At 45.4% G+C, this 16,086-nt stretch overlaps 1 protein-coding gene across 5 annotated transcripts in view; it reads right to left on the reverse strand.

Moving 5' to 3' along the window:
- Positions 1-1,165: 1,165 nt before the first annotated feature.
- PFKFB4 (6-phosphofructo-2-kinase/fructose-2,6-biphosphatase 4) overlaps positions 1,166-16,086 on the reverse strand; it is a 79,778-nt gene continuing 64,857 nt past the window's right edge. For 2 of the 5 annotated variants that reach the window (XM_036738412.1, XM_036738409.1), the window contains exons 13-14: positions 14,511-14,575; positions 9,983-10,377 (exon numbers count right to left, since the gene is read on the reverse strand). In XM_036738412.1, the coding sequence (XP_036594307.1) occupies positions 10,288-10,377; positions 14,511-14,575 (155 nt within the window). In that variant the 3' untranslated portion in view covers positions 9,983-10,287. Of the gene's footprint in view, positions 2,812-5,291; positions 8,093-9,982; positions 10,378-14,510; positions 14,576-16,086 lie in introns of those variants that run through there. The other 3 variants (XM_036738410.1, XM_036738411.1, XM_036738413.1) reach the window with 3 other exon arrangements.

Raw genomic sequence — 16,086 nt, forward strand, 5'->3', positions numbered from 1 at the left:
AAGTCAAACTGGCCCACTTAGTCAGCAGCCATGCTGCCATGTTAGAGGCAGAGCAGAGCCAACCTTTGGGAGAAGAGGTTCAGGAGCCCATCAAGGATTGACTTGGCTATGAGAGGCAGTGCAGAAATAGGAATAAGAAATAGGAAAAGCCTTGGACTTGGAAACAGAGGACCTCGGTTCCAATCCCAGCTCTGCCAATTACTATCTGTGTGAGTTTGGGCAAGTCATTTCTGATCATCATTTCCTATGTCTGGGCCTCAGTTTTCTCATCTGTAAAATGGGACTAAGCTATATGACCTCTATGGTCCTTTCCATTTCTAACATTCTGTGTTTCTTGGTTCAGGGGCCAAATTGGCTTTGAATACAGATGCCTGGATCTGGGTCTAGGGATCCTTTGCCCAACACCAACTGCTGGCAGATCAGTTCTAGCAGATCCAATCAAGGGTGAGTGGTTAGAAAGTTGATGATCCATTAGAAATGTCAGCTGAGGTGGCTGATCCAGCAAGTTTATGAATTCTGATTTTTGCAACAGCTACTCTGCTTATCTTTTACAGTATCCCAGAATATAGGAAGAGGTACAGTTAAATCTGCTTTAAAAATATCAATGTTGGATCTGATGCTGGTTAAGCTAAGGCATAACCTGAAGCTTTTACTTGAAGACCTCAAGTGATAGGAAGAACCCACCATCTCCCAAGGCAGCTCCATTTGAGGATCATTCTCCATGTTAGGAAGGTTTTCCTTTCATCAAGTCTTAATTTGGCTCCTTGCAACTTTGGCCCAACACTCTGTTTTTCCCTCTGGGACAAGCAGTGAAATACCTTTCCCACTCAACAGAGAACTCTTTGAATATCTGAAGGGCTGTCATATGTCCCCTCTAACTTCCAAGGCTTCTCTTTCCCAGTTCTTTCAACTGCTCCTCCAAGCCACCCACCATTCTGCTCAATCCCCTCTGAACATGGTCCAAATTAATGGCTTCCAGTCAGGGCAAGGCTCAAGATGGGTTCCAGACCAATCCTTTCATTTCATAGAAGAAGAGACCAAGGCTGGTAGAAAGAATATGACTTTCCCAAGGTCTTCAGACACTACCTAGAATCGGATGGGACCAACACTCATCTGGACCCTATTTTCATAGTCCCGTCCCCCCCCCCCCCGCCAACTTCATGCTCTCCAGAGCTCCTCAGAGTTCTACCTCTCAGTTCTTCCTTTCCTTTAACTATGGCTATTTTGTATGTCTCCCTGAAGGACAGGGAAGGAACCATTTATATTTGTTTCTTTTTTGACACAGGGGGAGGAAGGCAGAAATGGTAATCAGTGAATCCCTGTGGGCTGAATAACTTCTAGTGAAACATTTTGTCTGACTTGCCCTCTTCTATTTTCTGCTGCCCCCACCTCTTTCCTCTGTCTGTTCACAACCCAGTGGCTTGGCTGAATTGTGGTTTGAAGGCTCTGCCCTGGCCAATAGCCCAGTTGTACTTTGATGGTCTAGCTCTACCAAGAAAACCTGACTCTCCTGACTCCCTTGTTTTGCTCTAAAGCCCTGGATCTTCCCCGGAGGAATAACTTTGCTCTAAGAGTCCATCTTTGCTCCAAGAGCCTGGCTTGTCTCATTCGTTGGAAAAGTCAGGAGTCCAGAACCCAGATGATTCAGTAACCAGGAGGAAAAACAGAAGTTTTAGGATTGCCCAACCTGGTCCTTGGCAGGTCCAAAAGGAACTTTCTTCAGTTCTGACCCTAGAGCTGCCTTGGCTTGTGGTTCTTATCTTTCATGACATGGCTGGTCAGATTTGGAGAACAGAGAAGCTGAAGGAACTTAAGGGACCTGCAGGTTATTTTTTTCTCTTGGTGACTCTGGAGCATCTTCTTGGCTCTGGTTGTAGATTTTTGCCCCCAACAAATGGTCCGGAATTGGGCTGCTGAAAGGAGCCTTGAATGGCCAAGAGGACTAGGAGGAAAACTGTCGTTCTGGATATGGATTTCAATGCCACTCAATCAACACTGATTATGCTATGGCTCAGATTTATAAATTTTCCGCCAAGATCCAATCACCCAAAAAACTCAAGAACCTAGGCTCACTGATAACCCAAGCTCAGTTTCTAGTGCTTTTTCTCCCCCTTCCAACCCTATCACCACCAACTCTTCCCCTCCCATCTCCACTTTTGGATTCACCAACTCAAGACCAAAAGCCAGTGGTGTTGCCTCTGCGACCTTGGAACACTTGCATCAGAGACCCATCCCAAGACTCATCCCTATCTCCATAGACCACAGGACACAGTCTCTGGGGAAGTTATGCTCTCTGGGTACTGGAGATACATCTGCTCTCCAGTCCTGGTCTCCTGTGGGCAGGAAGGTGCTTCATAAGGGACACAAAAAATGAATTTGCTGAACCTACCTCAAAACATCCATTTCTGCCCCATCAAGTTGGGAAACATTAGACACACAACTGCCCATAAAGATTAGAGCAGAGGTCAACAGGAACATCTATTTTCAAGCAGCATTTTAGAGTAAGAGATGTGTTGAAAATATCACAGAAAGAGGAGGGGTCAGTTTATATAGTCACAAGCTGTCCTTCTCTCAACATCCTTCCACAGGGGGTACTTGAAGCATGCTTGCAGCTGGACCCTTGAACACACCATCTGGTCTGAGGGTACAGACAGCTCTACCCAAGGGCTGGCAGGGGAGCAGAAGGCAAGGAGTGTGTGGTGGGCTGGGGTTAGGTAGGCCTCTTCTGGGCCCAAGCCTCCCTAAGCCAGGCTACAGGTGTTTTGGAACGGTCCTCAAGGCCTCCTCCCGGGAGCGGTGAATGTCCACATTCTGCAAACACAGACAAAGGACCATTAGGGCCCCACTGGACTTTTCCTTTGCTCCTCCCTACCCACCCAGCCACCTCCTTTAGTCTACGGCTGCAGGAGACTGTCAGTGGCTGGGCTGAGAGCCACTGCCCACTCTTCAGTGGCCTAAGGCCAACTGACCTTTGGGGATATCTGTTGTGTTTCAGAGGACCCTTAACCCTAAGAAATGAGGGTGGGGCAACATGGGCTACCCTAAATCCTGGGAAGTCTTGGATATGGAGTAGGTGGTTCAGAGGTAGGGAGGCTGGGGGAAAGGCAGAGGGAGAAGAAAGAGGTTCAGGGGTGAGATCCTTTCTGGAGTCTTTTTTTAGGGGTGGGGGGCTGAGGCAACTGGGGCTGACTTGCCCAGGGTCACACAGCTAGTGTCAAATGTCTGGGATTTGAACTCAGGTCCTTCTGACTACAGGGCTGGTGCTCTGTCCACTTTGCCACCTAGCTGCCCCACCTTCCTGCCGTCTTGACAGGATTAATGCCACCGACTCACTCCCCCTTCCTCTTAGTTTAGCCTTATCCAAAACAGGAAAGCAGGTATCACTTGGAATAGGAAATGAGTTTTAGGCAGTCTGATGAGGTGAGGTTCAAATGAAGGTTAAGAAGGTGACTTCTCTCTGGCACGCCCAGTCTCATACACCAAAGCCTCCTAAAGTCTGATGTTCAATCCCACCATAGGAAGCCCCCACATTGTCCAGGAGAAAAGGAGTCATAGCCATCTCGGCACTTAGTATGGTGTCTGGCAGACAGTAAATGCTTGTTGATTGATTCTTTTCAAAGGCCCCTCTGAACCAAAGGAAAAAGGTTTCTGAGCGTCCATGGCTCTCCTGGGACATAAGAGACAAGGATTCAACCTTGCCAGTCGTGGTTTCTCTAAGTGGCCCTGGGATCACATTGGGGAGCTAGGTTCAGGAGATAGGGCTTTCTGCTGTTGCTGACTAGGCCCTCTTTGGAAGATAAAGGACTGATTCAGGAGCAGAGGTCCACCAACTTCTATTTGTTTGATTTGTTGATTGGTTTCTTGGAGGAAACCTAGGACAGGCAGGGGCAACCCAAGAACCCTTTCTTTGTACATCTGTTTTCGGCAGAAGCTGTTTGTCTCTACTTTACCATACCCATCACAGCCCACCTTCTCTGTTCTTGCAAGGAACATTCCTCAAACTTGGGCATGGTTTCCTTCGGGGAGCCTTTCAGGTGACAGTGTATATTCTGGGGGAAAGCTTGAAGGAGTTGGGGTTATATGGTAGAGCTGGGAAGGGAACTTGAGCTTTTTTCAGAACCAGAGAGGAGTGGGGGACCTATAGTCCTCAGTTGAGACTCCCCACCCCACCCCCTCCTGAATCAGCTATACTTGGGACCCAGCCCCATGTGCTAGAAAGGAGATAGAGGAGAAAACAGCACATTGTAGCTGAGAATACTGGCAGACTTCCTAACCCAGGAACATTAACATTGGAAGGCCTGGTGACTATCATCAATACACATAGCACCCACCTCCTGCTTCTTGATAGAACGGGGTTCAGAGGACAACCTTGAAATGAGTGATAGGGAGATTGAGACCTCTACCTTTGAGTCTTGGTTTTCTCATTTATAGACAGGGAAGTTGGTCTGGGTGACTCCCAAGGTTCCCTCCAGCTCTATGATCCATGTTTTCAATCAGTTTGCCAGGAAGGGAATGGATAATGCATGACTAAAGGCAAAGGTCTGGATCTGATGGCTTGTCTGGGTCCCTCCTATTTCATGATTCTGAGGACCAGGCATATGATAGATTTCAAACAAGTCTTCCTCCAGCCTTTAATGTTGTAGTTCCTCTTCCAGGCAGCCATCCCATCCCACATTCAGCAAGGACCTAAGAGTTATGTATCAAAGCCTAAGAGTACACAGGAATCCTGTCCACCCCATGCCCACCCTACTTGACTCTCTGGGATGTTTCCACTCCTCTTGGGGTTCCTCATCTCAACCAAAATAGCAAGACTCTTCCCACTTCATCCAGCAAGCATTATAGGGTCATCTCTTCTCAGGGGGCTGATACACCCCAATTTAGTATGATCAGGCCCATACAACTCTCCCTATCACATTTCAGTGAGGTACAAGTCACTGGCTACTCCTCCTCACCTTGTCACACCTAGATGAAATAGGTAGTCAGATCCATGACACCCTGATAAGGTACAGTCATGACCATACAACTAAGTCTCCTTCCCTGGGACAGCTACAGGATATGTTGCAGGTGCCTGCCACATTTATACCAGCAATAAATTCATTTTTCCAGCCAGAGATGGAGAAAGAAGAACAAAATCAAGGCTCTCCCAGACTTGGATCAGCACACTGGGTAGGAATTGCTCAGATGACCTCAACTCAGGCAGTGTGGGAAATGGGGGAGTGCCCCCTCCTCCCCATCCTGAGGCTGAGCCTGGTGTTCCGCACAAATGAAGCAAGAAGTTTTCCAGGACACACTGAATTCCAAAGAGCATTTATTGCAATTAAAAGTCTGAAACAGTGCATGCACCATGGGAACAAGACACAATACAATTAGGTTTGAGAAAAACAAAACAAAACAAAACAAAACAGGAAAGGCCTCCTGTGAAGGTGTGTGTAGTTCAGGTACTACAGGCTAAAATGCAGAGTGAACAGAAAGTGGGGATTTTTTTTTCTCAGTGGTTTTCAGTTGAAACATGGCCTTGTGAGACAGGCTGTCCTGGAAGGGGTCCTTGCTCAGGCAGAAAAGCACTTTCCCCTCCTGGCAGGTGGGAACTCAACCCAGGTTTCCCGGAGCTCCCTCTTGACCCCTCTCTGGCCTCAGACTCCAGCTCTTTCCAGTCTAAAACCAAGGCCAATTGCATGCTAATGCCCCTGAGAACAGGCACATACGGCTACAGGAAAACAAGGAAGGCATGCATAGACCAAGGCCACAATAGCCACAAAGAAGCAGCAATTTGGTCTTGCTGCAGGGAACTCATACCTATTCAGGATAGCTCTATGACCCAGGACAACAGTAGTCACTGACAGGCCCATGTGTGACCCATACCAGTGGCCAGTGATGGAGCCATGTACCACAGGTTGCTGGGGGCCAGTAGTCACCAATGAGTCTATAGGGTCCAGGATACCAGGAAGGTTTTCTAAGGGAAAAGGTTCTGGCCCAGGGCAGAGGTACTGGCTGGTTCCTAAGAATCTTAAATGTCACAGGTCAGCAGGTGTCTGGAAGGATAGTGATTTCTGGAAGACACTCTCCTCTGAGTCATCCTGTGGGTCCTACATGAGACCAGAGGAGTCAAAGGATCAACTACCAAAGGCCAATCAGGCCCGGACATACAGTTGTAGGGTTACTGTTCCCTCTCCCTTGACAACCACTTGTAGAGTTTCCTTTCCTATTAATAACCTATGTGTGTAGTTTCTCAGGATAGCTGAAGAGCCAAAAATCAAACCTCAAAAATCTCTTAGCCATGGAAACACCAAATGCTGAGCAGGAGGCAATGAACCTGGCTTTAATTATTTGACTAATTTATTCCCAATGCCAAGGGAGTGTCTGGATTCATTTCTCTACAAAGCTTCAGTAAAGCAGAAATATCCATATAAAAATTTTCAAGTATTCTGTGTTAGGAGTCAAGAGACCTGGGTTCAAGTTCAGGGTCCCCCATGAACTCCTGGTATGACTTTACATAAGTCATTTTCATCTAAGGCCTCAGTTTCCTCACCTGTCAAACAGGAATAATGCCTTCCTTGCTAACCTCACAAGGTACTGTGATGCTCTAAGAAGAGAATGTATGGGAAAGCATTGGCCAATAGTGAGGGATTATTTTTGTTAAGCTTCTATAGACACATAAAAGACAGCCATGACCCTTCCATAAAGTGCTTGGGACCTTCTGGTCCCAGCCCTGGTATCCCCATCTCTCAGAAAGGACTCAAGCCACAAACCTGATCCACAGGGAAGATGTCAACATACTTCAGCCAAAGACTTTAAGGGGGCCAGAGAAATTTTTCTGACGCTAGTCACATCCACATCTCTTTCTCCTCCTAGGCATTTTAGTTTGAGTAGAGTTAGCAAGGGACTATAGTCACCATCTACCTTCCTGTGTGAATTACAGCTTGTGATTACACTCAGGAAGTGGGAACTACGGCTGTCAGCCTTCCATGGTAATCTCAGCACTGTATATAAAATCACAAGAATTTCTGTGTGCACGGCTGACTCAGGGTGATGATAGCTGCTGCCTCCCTATGAGAACTCCAGTGTGTGTACGATCCACAGGGGGCCATCAGCCCCTTTACAAATTTCAGAGTGGATACAAAATCAGCAAGAGGTGACTAGAACCACATACCCCTTGGGGAATTTCAGTGTGTGAACACCTGGCAAAGGCTCATTATGGCTGGTACTTTGCTATATGAAATTTGGTATGCGTATAGTCGAGGAGGGAACGATGACAGCTGTCACTTCACTGTTTGGGATTTCAGTGTGTATACAAATCAGTAGTGGGTGAATCTGGTCACAGAATGGAGTACAGTGTTTAGCCATGCAACTGGAGGTGGAAGATGAGTCTGGCTACTGACAGCTCCTGCGTTAGGAAGCTGCTGGTAATTTCAAGTGTTTAAAAGGGAAAGGAGATCTGGATCCCTCCAAAGTGAGGGTGCTCAACGGAAAGATGCTGCTTAAGGCAAACACCACCAGGGGAAGGCTCTTTGCTGGCAACAAGGTGTACATGCCCGCTGGTCCCAGCCCCTCCCCAGGAGATATTAGGGGGATGTGCTTGGGAATTTTGCCAATCAGCAAACTGTACCAGTTCAACAGCTCAGCAGACAAGGCAGTCTAAGGAAATGGCACTGGCTCTCCCCTAGGGCAGTCAACCCAGGGAATTTGCTAACATTCAAGTCAGTCCTACAGAGGACGCGAGGTTTCACAGTGGCAGAGTTTAATACTTTGGACAGGTCTGTCTGCTACTGCACATTAGAGTCCAAACATGGGAGTGGGAAGATTAGATGATTAGAAAACTCTGGAGAAGATGAGTCAGTAGATTAACTCTAATGATTAACGCAGAACAGGGGCCTGCCTAACTCTGGGGAAGCTCCTTTGGAGCCGAGCCCCTCGGGGGAAAAGTCTCTTGAAAACAACTGACTGAGTTGATTTAAAGGTGACTAGAATGATTGAGTTTATGAAGAATAATGAAAACTGCACCACAGGTTTGATGACTGATGAGGACACAGGTTCACTGGTGAGCAGGGACGGTGACAAGGGCTTCCTCTGGAGGTCTTGAAATGTCTACATTCTGCATAACAAAATACAGGAGAACACTTATCATGCAACGGGAACAGTTACTCTGACACCAAAAAGCTACTTTCTCAAACACAGAGTCCTGTCTACACAACTGAAACCCGGAATTTACAATAGGCAGTTTTTCCAGAAAAGTCATTTCCAGTATTAATTTTAAGTGTTTGTGATCTTTAGAGATGGTCATCTTTACGACTGTCTGTTGTAGGAAGGGAAATGTGGAACATTTTAGGGAAAAAAACCACTCACTTTTCCCACAGAATCTTTGTTTCCCTCTCCGCCCCATCCACCCACAAAAAATAAGCTGAGGGTGGGGTTGACTTTAATTTTGCAGGCACTCACACCTCTAGTGATTTTACCTCAGATATTTCAAATCCCTGAAAGTTAAGACAATATCCCTGGTTCACTGCCTGTACATCTTCCCTGGAGCCAACACACTAGTGAAGATTTCTGTCCATAGCACTGGTTTTCTCTAGCTGAGGATGAAAGGACTTCCCCAAATCTCAAAATGAGACTATGTGCCGAGCTTCAGTGTCCTGGGTCTCGCCATCCCTCCCACAGGTTGACTTCCTCTCCAAGGGAGAGGTCTGAAAAGACCCTACACTTCTGGAGTCCCCAAAGGAGTGGGCAGTGATTTACGTAGCAACTGCTAAATCTGAAGAGCAATGCAAACAGAACGGATAAAAAGTCCCATCTGTTCTCCAATTCTACCTATAAGCCATCAGATCTGCTCTAATTAGGAAAAGCTTTGCTTATGTTCTTGAGACAGCCGACTTCCAAGATTCCTAAATTTCTGTTCTAAATTTGACTTTTGACCTAGAGTTTCTTTCCCCAATTTGGAAACTGATCCCAGTTTTGGAGCTGGTTCCTTCTCTCCAGCTGCCCTTGACATAGCCAAACACAGAAGTGGTCATGCAGTAGCTGCTCAGTGAAGGGATATGTGAAGAAATCGGCCGTCTCAGGGACCCAAGAGGAACCAGAAGCACCTCTCCCCACACAAAGGCTTGTGTCACAACAATCTTGTACAGCCTGATTGTTGAAGATGGGAAGGGACAGAGGCAGAGACAGTCAGCAAGCATTTCTGTTAAGCACATATTATGGGCCATGCACTGTGCTAAGTGCTGGTGATACAGAGGTATGTAATAGCAAGCAAAGTAGGACTTTTTGTTTTGCTCTTTTTTGGAGTTCTTCTCAGTACTAAGGTAATCGAGTGCCTTTGATTAATCAAGAGTCTTTGATGACCTGCTTAAGTCACAATAAAGCCTAAGCCACGTTTGTGACATTTGAGTCACATGGGTGTGATGCCCTCTGACCCTGAAAAGTGTATATGTACTCTGAGGTTAGCATTTTGCTTCAAGGGGCTCACTCAATGGAAGACTGTGTGCTTTGGCCAAACGAGACTCTGCCCTGGCTTTGAAAACTCAGATGTCTGTGCTTCTCTCTCTGGTAACTATGTATGTATTGCTATGGACAGACGGTTAGAAGCCCTGTCTGCTGATTTGTGTTATTTGCTCTGTTTATATAATTTCTGCTTGTAATTTCTGTTTGTTTCCTCTGAGGTTCAGGGTGCTAACTTTTTCCTCTGAACTAAGTGAGTGATATATGTATGTTTAATTGAAGTGAGATTGTAAACCCCTTAAACTTGCTTTCCTTAGAAAAGCAGATCAAAGAACCTGTGCTAGCAGCCTTTCTGTATTGCTGGTGGTATTGGTCTTACACAGCAGCTGCTGGTAACATTGCTGTTACAAGGCGTTGCCCATACACAGGACTGCCCTGACAACAGTCTCATGCTTGGGCTCCAGTTGTACTTGTAGCTAGAAAGGGGAATCTGGGAGTGAATTGTCTCAGTTATCGTATTAGGGCAATGATGTAAAGGGTCCTTGTTCAAATAGGGGTAGGACACAGCTGCATTCTTCTTATCAAGCTAATTTAGATTCCTTGAGAGAAAACAGAGAATCCTATACTACTGCCTTCACCCATCTTCTGAGAAAGCCATTCTCCAGCTTCAAAAAGTCAACTTCCAAGATGGGGAGGCCTAGCCAGGCAACAAATTGTGTGAAAAAGATCTGGAGTTTTTAGTGGACTGCAAGCTGAATTAGTTTGACATGGAAGTCAAAAAAGCTAATGTGATCTTAGGTTAGAGGAAAACAAGCATGGTATCCAGAACCTGAGAAGTGCTGGTTTTGTTGTACTCTAACATAGCCAGCTGGTATCTGGAGTGTTGTGTCCTTTTTCAAGCACCATATTGGCAAGTAGGATTGGTGAGAGGGCTGGAGACCACAGCTATACAAGGATAAGTTGAAGGAAAGGGATTTTTAGTCTGGAGAAGAGACTTCTCAGGGGAGAGCAAGGAAAAAGAAACATGATGGCTGTTTTCAGATATCTGAAGGACTGTCCTATGGGAATGAGGTTCAAGTTATTGTGCTTAAATTAGCCTCAGAGAGCAGAAGAAGAAGCAAAGAGGAGAAGTTGGAGAGGAAGAGACAGTTTCAGTGTTTTCATCAACCCAATGGCTTGCCATGATTCTGAAGGACGGAGGAGGAAGCATGTCTGAAACACACACTTTTTGGACATGACCAACATGAGAATTCATCTTACTTGCTTATGCATATTTGTTACAAGGGTTTTGTTTTTCTCTCTCTCTCCCTCTCTTCCAATGGAGGATAGTGGCTAGAAAAATGCAATTTGTGTTCATTGACAAAATTAAATTTTAAAAGAACCTAAAAACACAGTGAGCTTCTCCTTACTGAAGGTCTTCAAGCAAAGGATGGACAACCACCTACTTGGGATGCTGTGACAGTATTTCTGCTCAAGTATGGATTGGTTTAGAGCATGGATCCTTAAACTTTTTTGTGTCATGGGCCCCTCTGGCAGTGTCTGCTGAAACCTATGCTCCTTCTGAGAATAATGTTTTTAAATGCATAAAATAAAACATACAAGTTTACAAAGAAAACCAATCTACTGAAATAGTTATCAAAATATTTTTAAAACAAGCTCACAGGCTTTTGGTCTAGATGGTTTCTGAGATCCTTCTCACCTCTGGGATCCCATGGGACCAATTCCTAACTTGTGGAAGGCCCTCAGTAGAACTGCAATGGAAAAAGCTGAAGCCTAGAGGGCCCCAAGTGAGAAGAGTCTGCCTCCTCAGCCTGCTATGTGGTGGTTCATAGTTCTGGCCTGAACTTCCTCAGAGAGGGTTTCTTTCTCCATTACAATGACCCTGCTGATGCTACATATAAATCTACTTCCTCTAAAGCAAAATTCTGATTCTATCTCCCCAAAAGGACCTAGAGAGACCCAGTAGCTTCAGGGTGTAATGAATTCTTCTACTGGCCACACCCACATAAGCATGCATTTTTCTTTAAACCTTGCTATAAGGGGGATGCCAGAATATGATCCCCAGTGACAATCCTCAGTCCAGAGGAAGACCCACCATTCACAGCTATTTCAGGGCAATAGATAAGAATACATGGAGACCTGAGTTGAGTGCACCCTATCTATCACAGATTCAGGGGATTAGGAAACCTTGATACAGCCTCAAACTGAAAGTGGGTGGATATGTAAGGTGCTTTTTTTTTTTTTAAACTACTTTCAGAAAATTGTTCTTTTTTTCCTGCTAGCAATCCAGAACTCTGGCATCAGAAAAACTATTCGGCTCCAGCATGTCCCCTGGGTGAAGTCTGATCCCAGCATCAGAAAGACTTGATAAAGGCAGTGGGATGTAGTGGTTAGAGCGCTGGACTTGGAGTCAGTCAAGGTTCCAATTCCAGCTCAGAAACCTATGAGTCATGTTAGTACGGGCAAGTCTCTTGGTCTCTCTGGTGTGGCATCTTTTTGTCACTGGAAAAATGAAGATAAATAATACCTATAGTATCTACCTCCCAGCCTGTTAGGAAGCTCAAATAAGATACCGTGATAAGGATGAAGCCCTTTGCAAAGCTTAAATCACTTCACAAATATTAATTATGACTTATCACTACTCAGTTACAGGTCATCCAAGCATGGGAAGGACTGCCCAGCCCCAAACTGTCCCCTGGGTTGACAGTGACACCAGCCTGATGCTCATCCCTAGCTTGTCCCCAAGACACAGCATCCGGACCAATGAGAACCATCCAGTCCTCTGGTCTGAGGTAGTAGATTGAGCAAAATAAGCACAACTATATAACAACTGAAAGAGAATGCTGCAGAATGACAAACAAGCATGGCCCAGGGAGGAGATATGAGAAGATACCCCCTCCCACTCCTTGGCAGAGACAGAAGGTCCTTGGACATGGAACAGAGCTTGTATTTTCTGACTTTTTTGATGTATTGCTTGGCTTGGCTGATTTTTTCTTCTTTATCTTTTTCTTTAAAAATATTCTTTGTTACATGGTGATAGCTTTCTGGGAGGTGAGGGGAGACATGTAGGCAATGTTAAACAAAATATACCAGTCTTGTCTAGATAGTGCTTCTGGGTCTGATATCACCTGACCACATCCTTATAACTACTGGTACCCAGCTCTACTTTCAGAAAGGAGTAAGCAGGATGAACATTTCTTGGCTTTTAGCAGACCAGATGCCCATGGGGCCACTTAATTCAGGATGGAGGGTTTCTCCATGCAGTTCCATACCCAGCTTCTCTCTGTATTTCTGTTCAGGTATGGAGAATTATCTGGAAGATGCTCTGTGCCTTTGCAAACAAGTCCTAGGAGCTTTCCCAAGCAGTCCATAAGGAAAGCTTCCGAAGCAAGCCCCAGCACCTGAGTAGGAATTCCCTCCTCAGAGATTCGAGGGTCGCTGGATCCATCCTTTCGTCCCTGGGGCTGGTGGTGCTGGACCCATGTTCCTAGGCTCCAGGGTTAGCTGGGCAACCAGCATTGTTTCAATGACACTAGCATTCAATACTTCCAGCTGGGCATTATCCTCCCCTGCCCAGCTATGGGTCTAGAAGGCAGAGTCCTTGCAATGTGCACCAAATCTCTTGTGATTTTCAAGGAATTTGCATTATGCATAACTGCAGAGGAACCAAGAAGGGCTATCCAGGTGGGAGAGTTCAGAGATACAAATTAAAGTTTAAAGGCTTACATGAACAATAGCTGGATCCTAAGTGGACAGTGAACTTCAGGTCCTCTTATTCTACTTAGTTCTCACCTTGGTCCTGCTCTCTTCCTACATGGTCTGCATCTCCTTCCCCCTCACATTCTAAGGGACCACGCATAGGAAACAATAAGCATTCCTGGTCATTATGTAAACAAGAGATGAGGCCAGTGTCCAGGCAGTGCATAGACCACAGTGAATACCTGGCTCTCCCTTTTCCACCGTGCTGCAAATGAAATCCCTGACAGCAGATCTTATGGAGTGGCCCCTTTTTCATTGCCAGCATGAGCTGCGCCATGTTTCTCTGCAGCACCTGAAGCACCTGACCAATCTCTTCAGCACCTGGTCTACTCCCTAACTACCAAGGGCTTTAGGAACACCAAACCAATGGGCATGACTGTAGGGGCAGCAGCAGGCCAGGTCAGAGGAACAAAGGTAAGTGGGAAGAGGGGCAGGGGTCAAAGGGGAAGGAGAATTTAGCCTGCTCCTGAGTTTCGAGGCAGCTGAATCTGTGCATGCCACCTATCACAGATGACAGGATGTGAGCGACCTCATGGGGTCATTTTGAAAACAAAGCATACACAGACTACTTTTCTGCCTAAATCGTCTTTTCACTTGTGTCTCATGGCTACTCTCTGCCACTATCCAGGTCAGGGTTGATGTGCCTGAAGAATCCTCTCTCTAAGAAATTAGAACGGACTCCTAGAACTCCCAGGAACCTGGAGCCAGTTTCCTGATGCCAAGCAGATAAATGCTGAAAATCAGCTCTAAGAGCTAGCTGAGTGTCCAGTCTGATCTCATTTAACCCTTTCCACCAACCAAAACATTCCTCAGCTCTGGCTGTGGCCAGAACTCAGGTAGAACTGTGCTCAGATCCCACCTCAGACACTTGCTAGCTATGTGACCCCAGACAAGTCACTTAAATGCTTTTTGCTTCAGTTTCCTCATCTGTAAAATAAGGATAATAATAACAGCGCCTCCTCCCAGGGCTGTTGTGAGGATCATGAGATAATAACTGCACAGAGTATGCACTACACAAACATTAGCTGTTACTATCATCCTGGCTCCAGCTGGGCACTGGTGTGTCAGGGTGTCCTGACACTGACTGGAAACTGTCCTTCTACATTCTGCCAGTCCTGACCGATGGATCAACTTATGGGTCAGAAACGGGCAGAGACCCTGAGGAAAACCAAGGGTTTACCACTGAGAATGCAGAATGTAAGCTCCTAGAGGGTAGGGACTGTCTTCAGTTTTGAATCTGTAACTTTAGCTCCTAACATAGTCTCAGGCACTCAGGCAACAATTGATAATTATTAACTGATAATGGGGCCCACTCCTACCTCAGGTCTGTCTCTGTGCGTGTTCACAGCTTCAACATTCAGGAATATGGATTCCAATTTACAACCTATAGATACAAGACAAAGCAAATTAATTGGCTAGAAACCACAATGATCCTTGTTTGTGAGTGCCTCCACACCAGGGCCCCCTAAAGCTACGTTTTTGGTCCTTGTTTCTCTTCTCCTTTGTAACCTCTCCACTGGTGATCTACCACTCCCAATTATTACCTGAATGTAGGTGATCCTCAGATTTATATCCGACCTCCCCCGAGCTCTAATCCTGTATTCCAAACGCTTGTATCAACACAGATGTCCTGCCAGCATTTCATATTTAATGTCCAAAATGAAACTCATCATCTCTTCCTTAACCTGACCCCTTGTTAAAAATGGCTCTATTTCTTTTGAAAAATAATTTCTTATTGACCTATTTTTTTGCTTCAACTATATTTCCTACTGTTTTCCTCCTTCCACAATAGACAAAATGAATAAGTAAAAAAAAAAAAAAACCAGGAAGGGAAAAAATTCAGCAAAACTAATCAACTAAACAATGAAAACTAAAAAGGCTGTTTTATACAGTGTTCCATACCCGTGGCTCACTGCTTCTGCAGAGCAGTAACTCCTTTGGGTTTTAAGAGTTTCACAGCCTATGGCTTCAACTGCTTTGTTGTTGCTCTTTCCTTTTACTCTGTCAAAGTCATCAGTACATTGTTTTGGTTTTTGGCGGGTAATCTGTTTACTCTGCATCAGTTCATTTATGTCTTTCCATGCTTCTCTGACACAGTCATTATATCTTACAGCATAGTCCTATCACATCACATGCATGAGCCTCAATTTGTTCAGCCATTTTCCAGCTGACGAGCATCTGTTCTGAGTTGTCTGTTGCCACAAAAAGAGCTGCTAGAACTATTTTGGTGTCTGGGGGAGGGGAAGTGTTTTTCTTTTTGTCATGAACTTTTCTATTTCAGTTGAGTTGGACCAGGTGTTCTCTGAGTTGCTTTCCAACTAAGTCTCAGGATTCTGGGATTCTCTCTCTGATCCACTCTTCATGATATTGGCAGAGGAATCTTCCTAAAGACAGCTCTCATCATGCTGCTTTGCTTTGAAACCTTCAGTGGTTTCACTGCGTAATGAACTAAGTATAAACTCCATGATCAAGCCATTCAGTGTGTTCCAGAGCCTGATCCCAACCTACCTTTCTAGCCTTATTCCACATTGTTGTCTTTCACATAATCTGTGCTCCGGCCAAACGAGATTAGGCACAGTGCTCCATTATCATCCTGCCCTCTTCCATCTCCCTGACTTTGTTCATGCCAACTTCTACACCCAGAACAGACTCCCCAGCCCCCCAGCCCATCTCCTCTACATGTCCATCTATTGAAATCTTGGTCTTCCTTTAACATCCAACTCAGTTGAAATGTTCCATGAAATGTTCTGATATTCCTAGCAATTTCCCACCCCCAACACTCCCCATAATATTCTAGACCTATTATTTATACATATACCATTTTAATAGGTATTATAGTTATCCATGTATATGAATAATCTCCCTATTCAACTAGTCTCTCTATTCTACTCCCTA

The sequence above is a fragment of the Trichosurus vulpecula genome, chromosome 9 (assembly GCF_011100635.1).
Source record: "Trichosurus vulpecula isolate mTriVul1 chromosome 9, mTriVul1.pri, whole genome shotgun sequence".
NCBI classification, from domain to species: Eukaryota; Metazoa; Chordata; class Mammalia; order Diprotodontia; family Phalangeridae; genus Trichosurus; species Trichosurus vulpecula.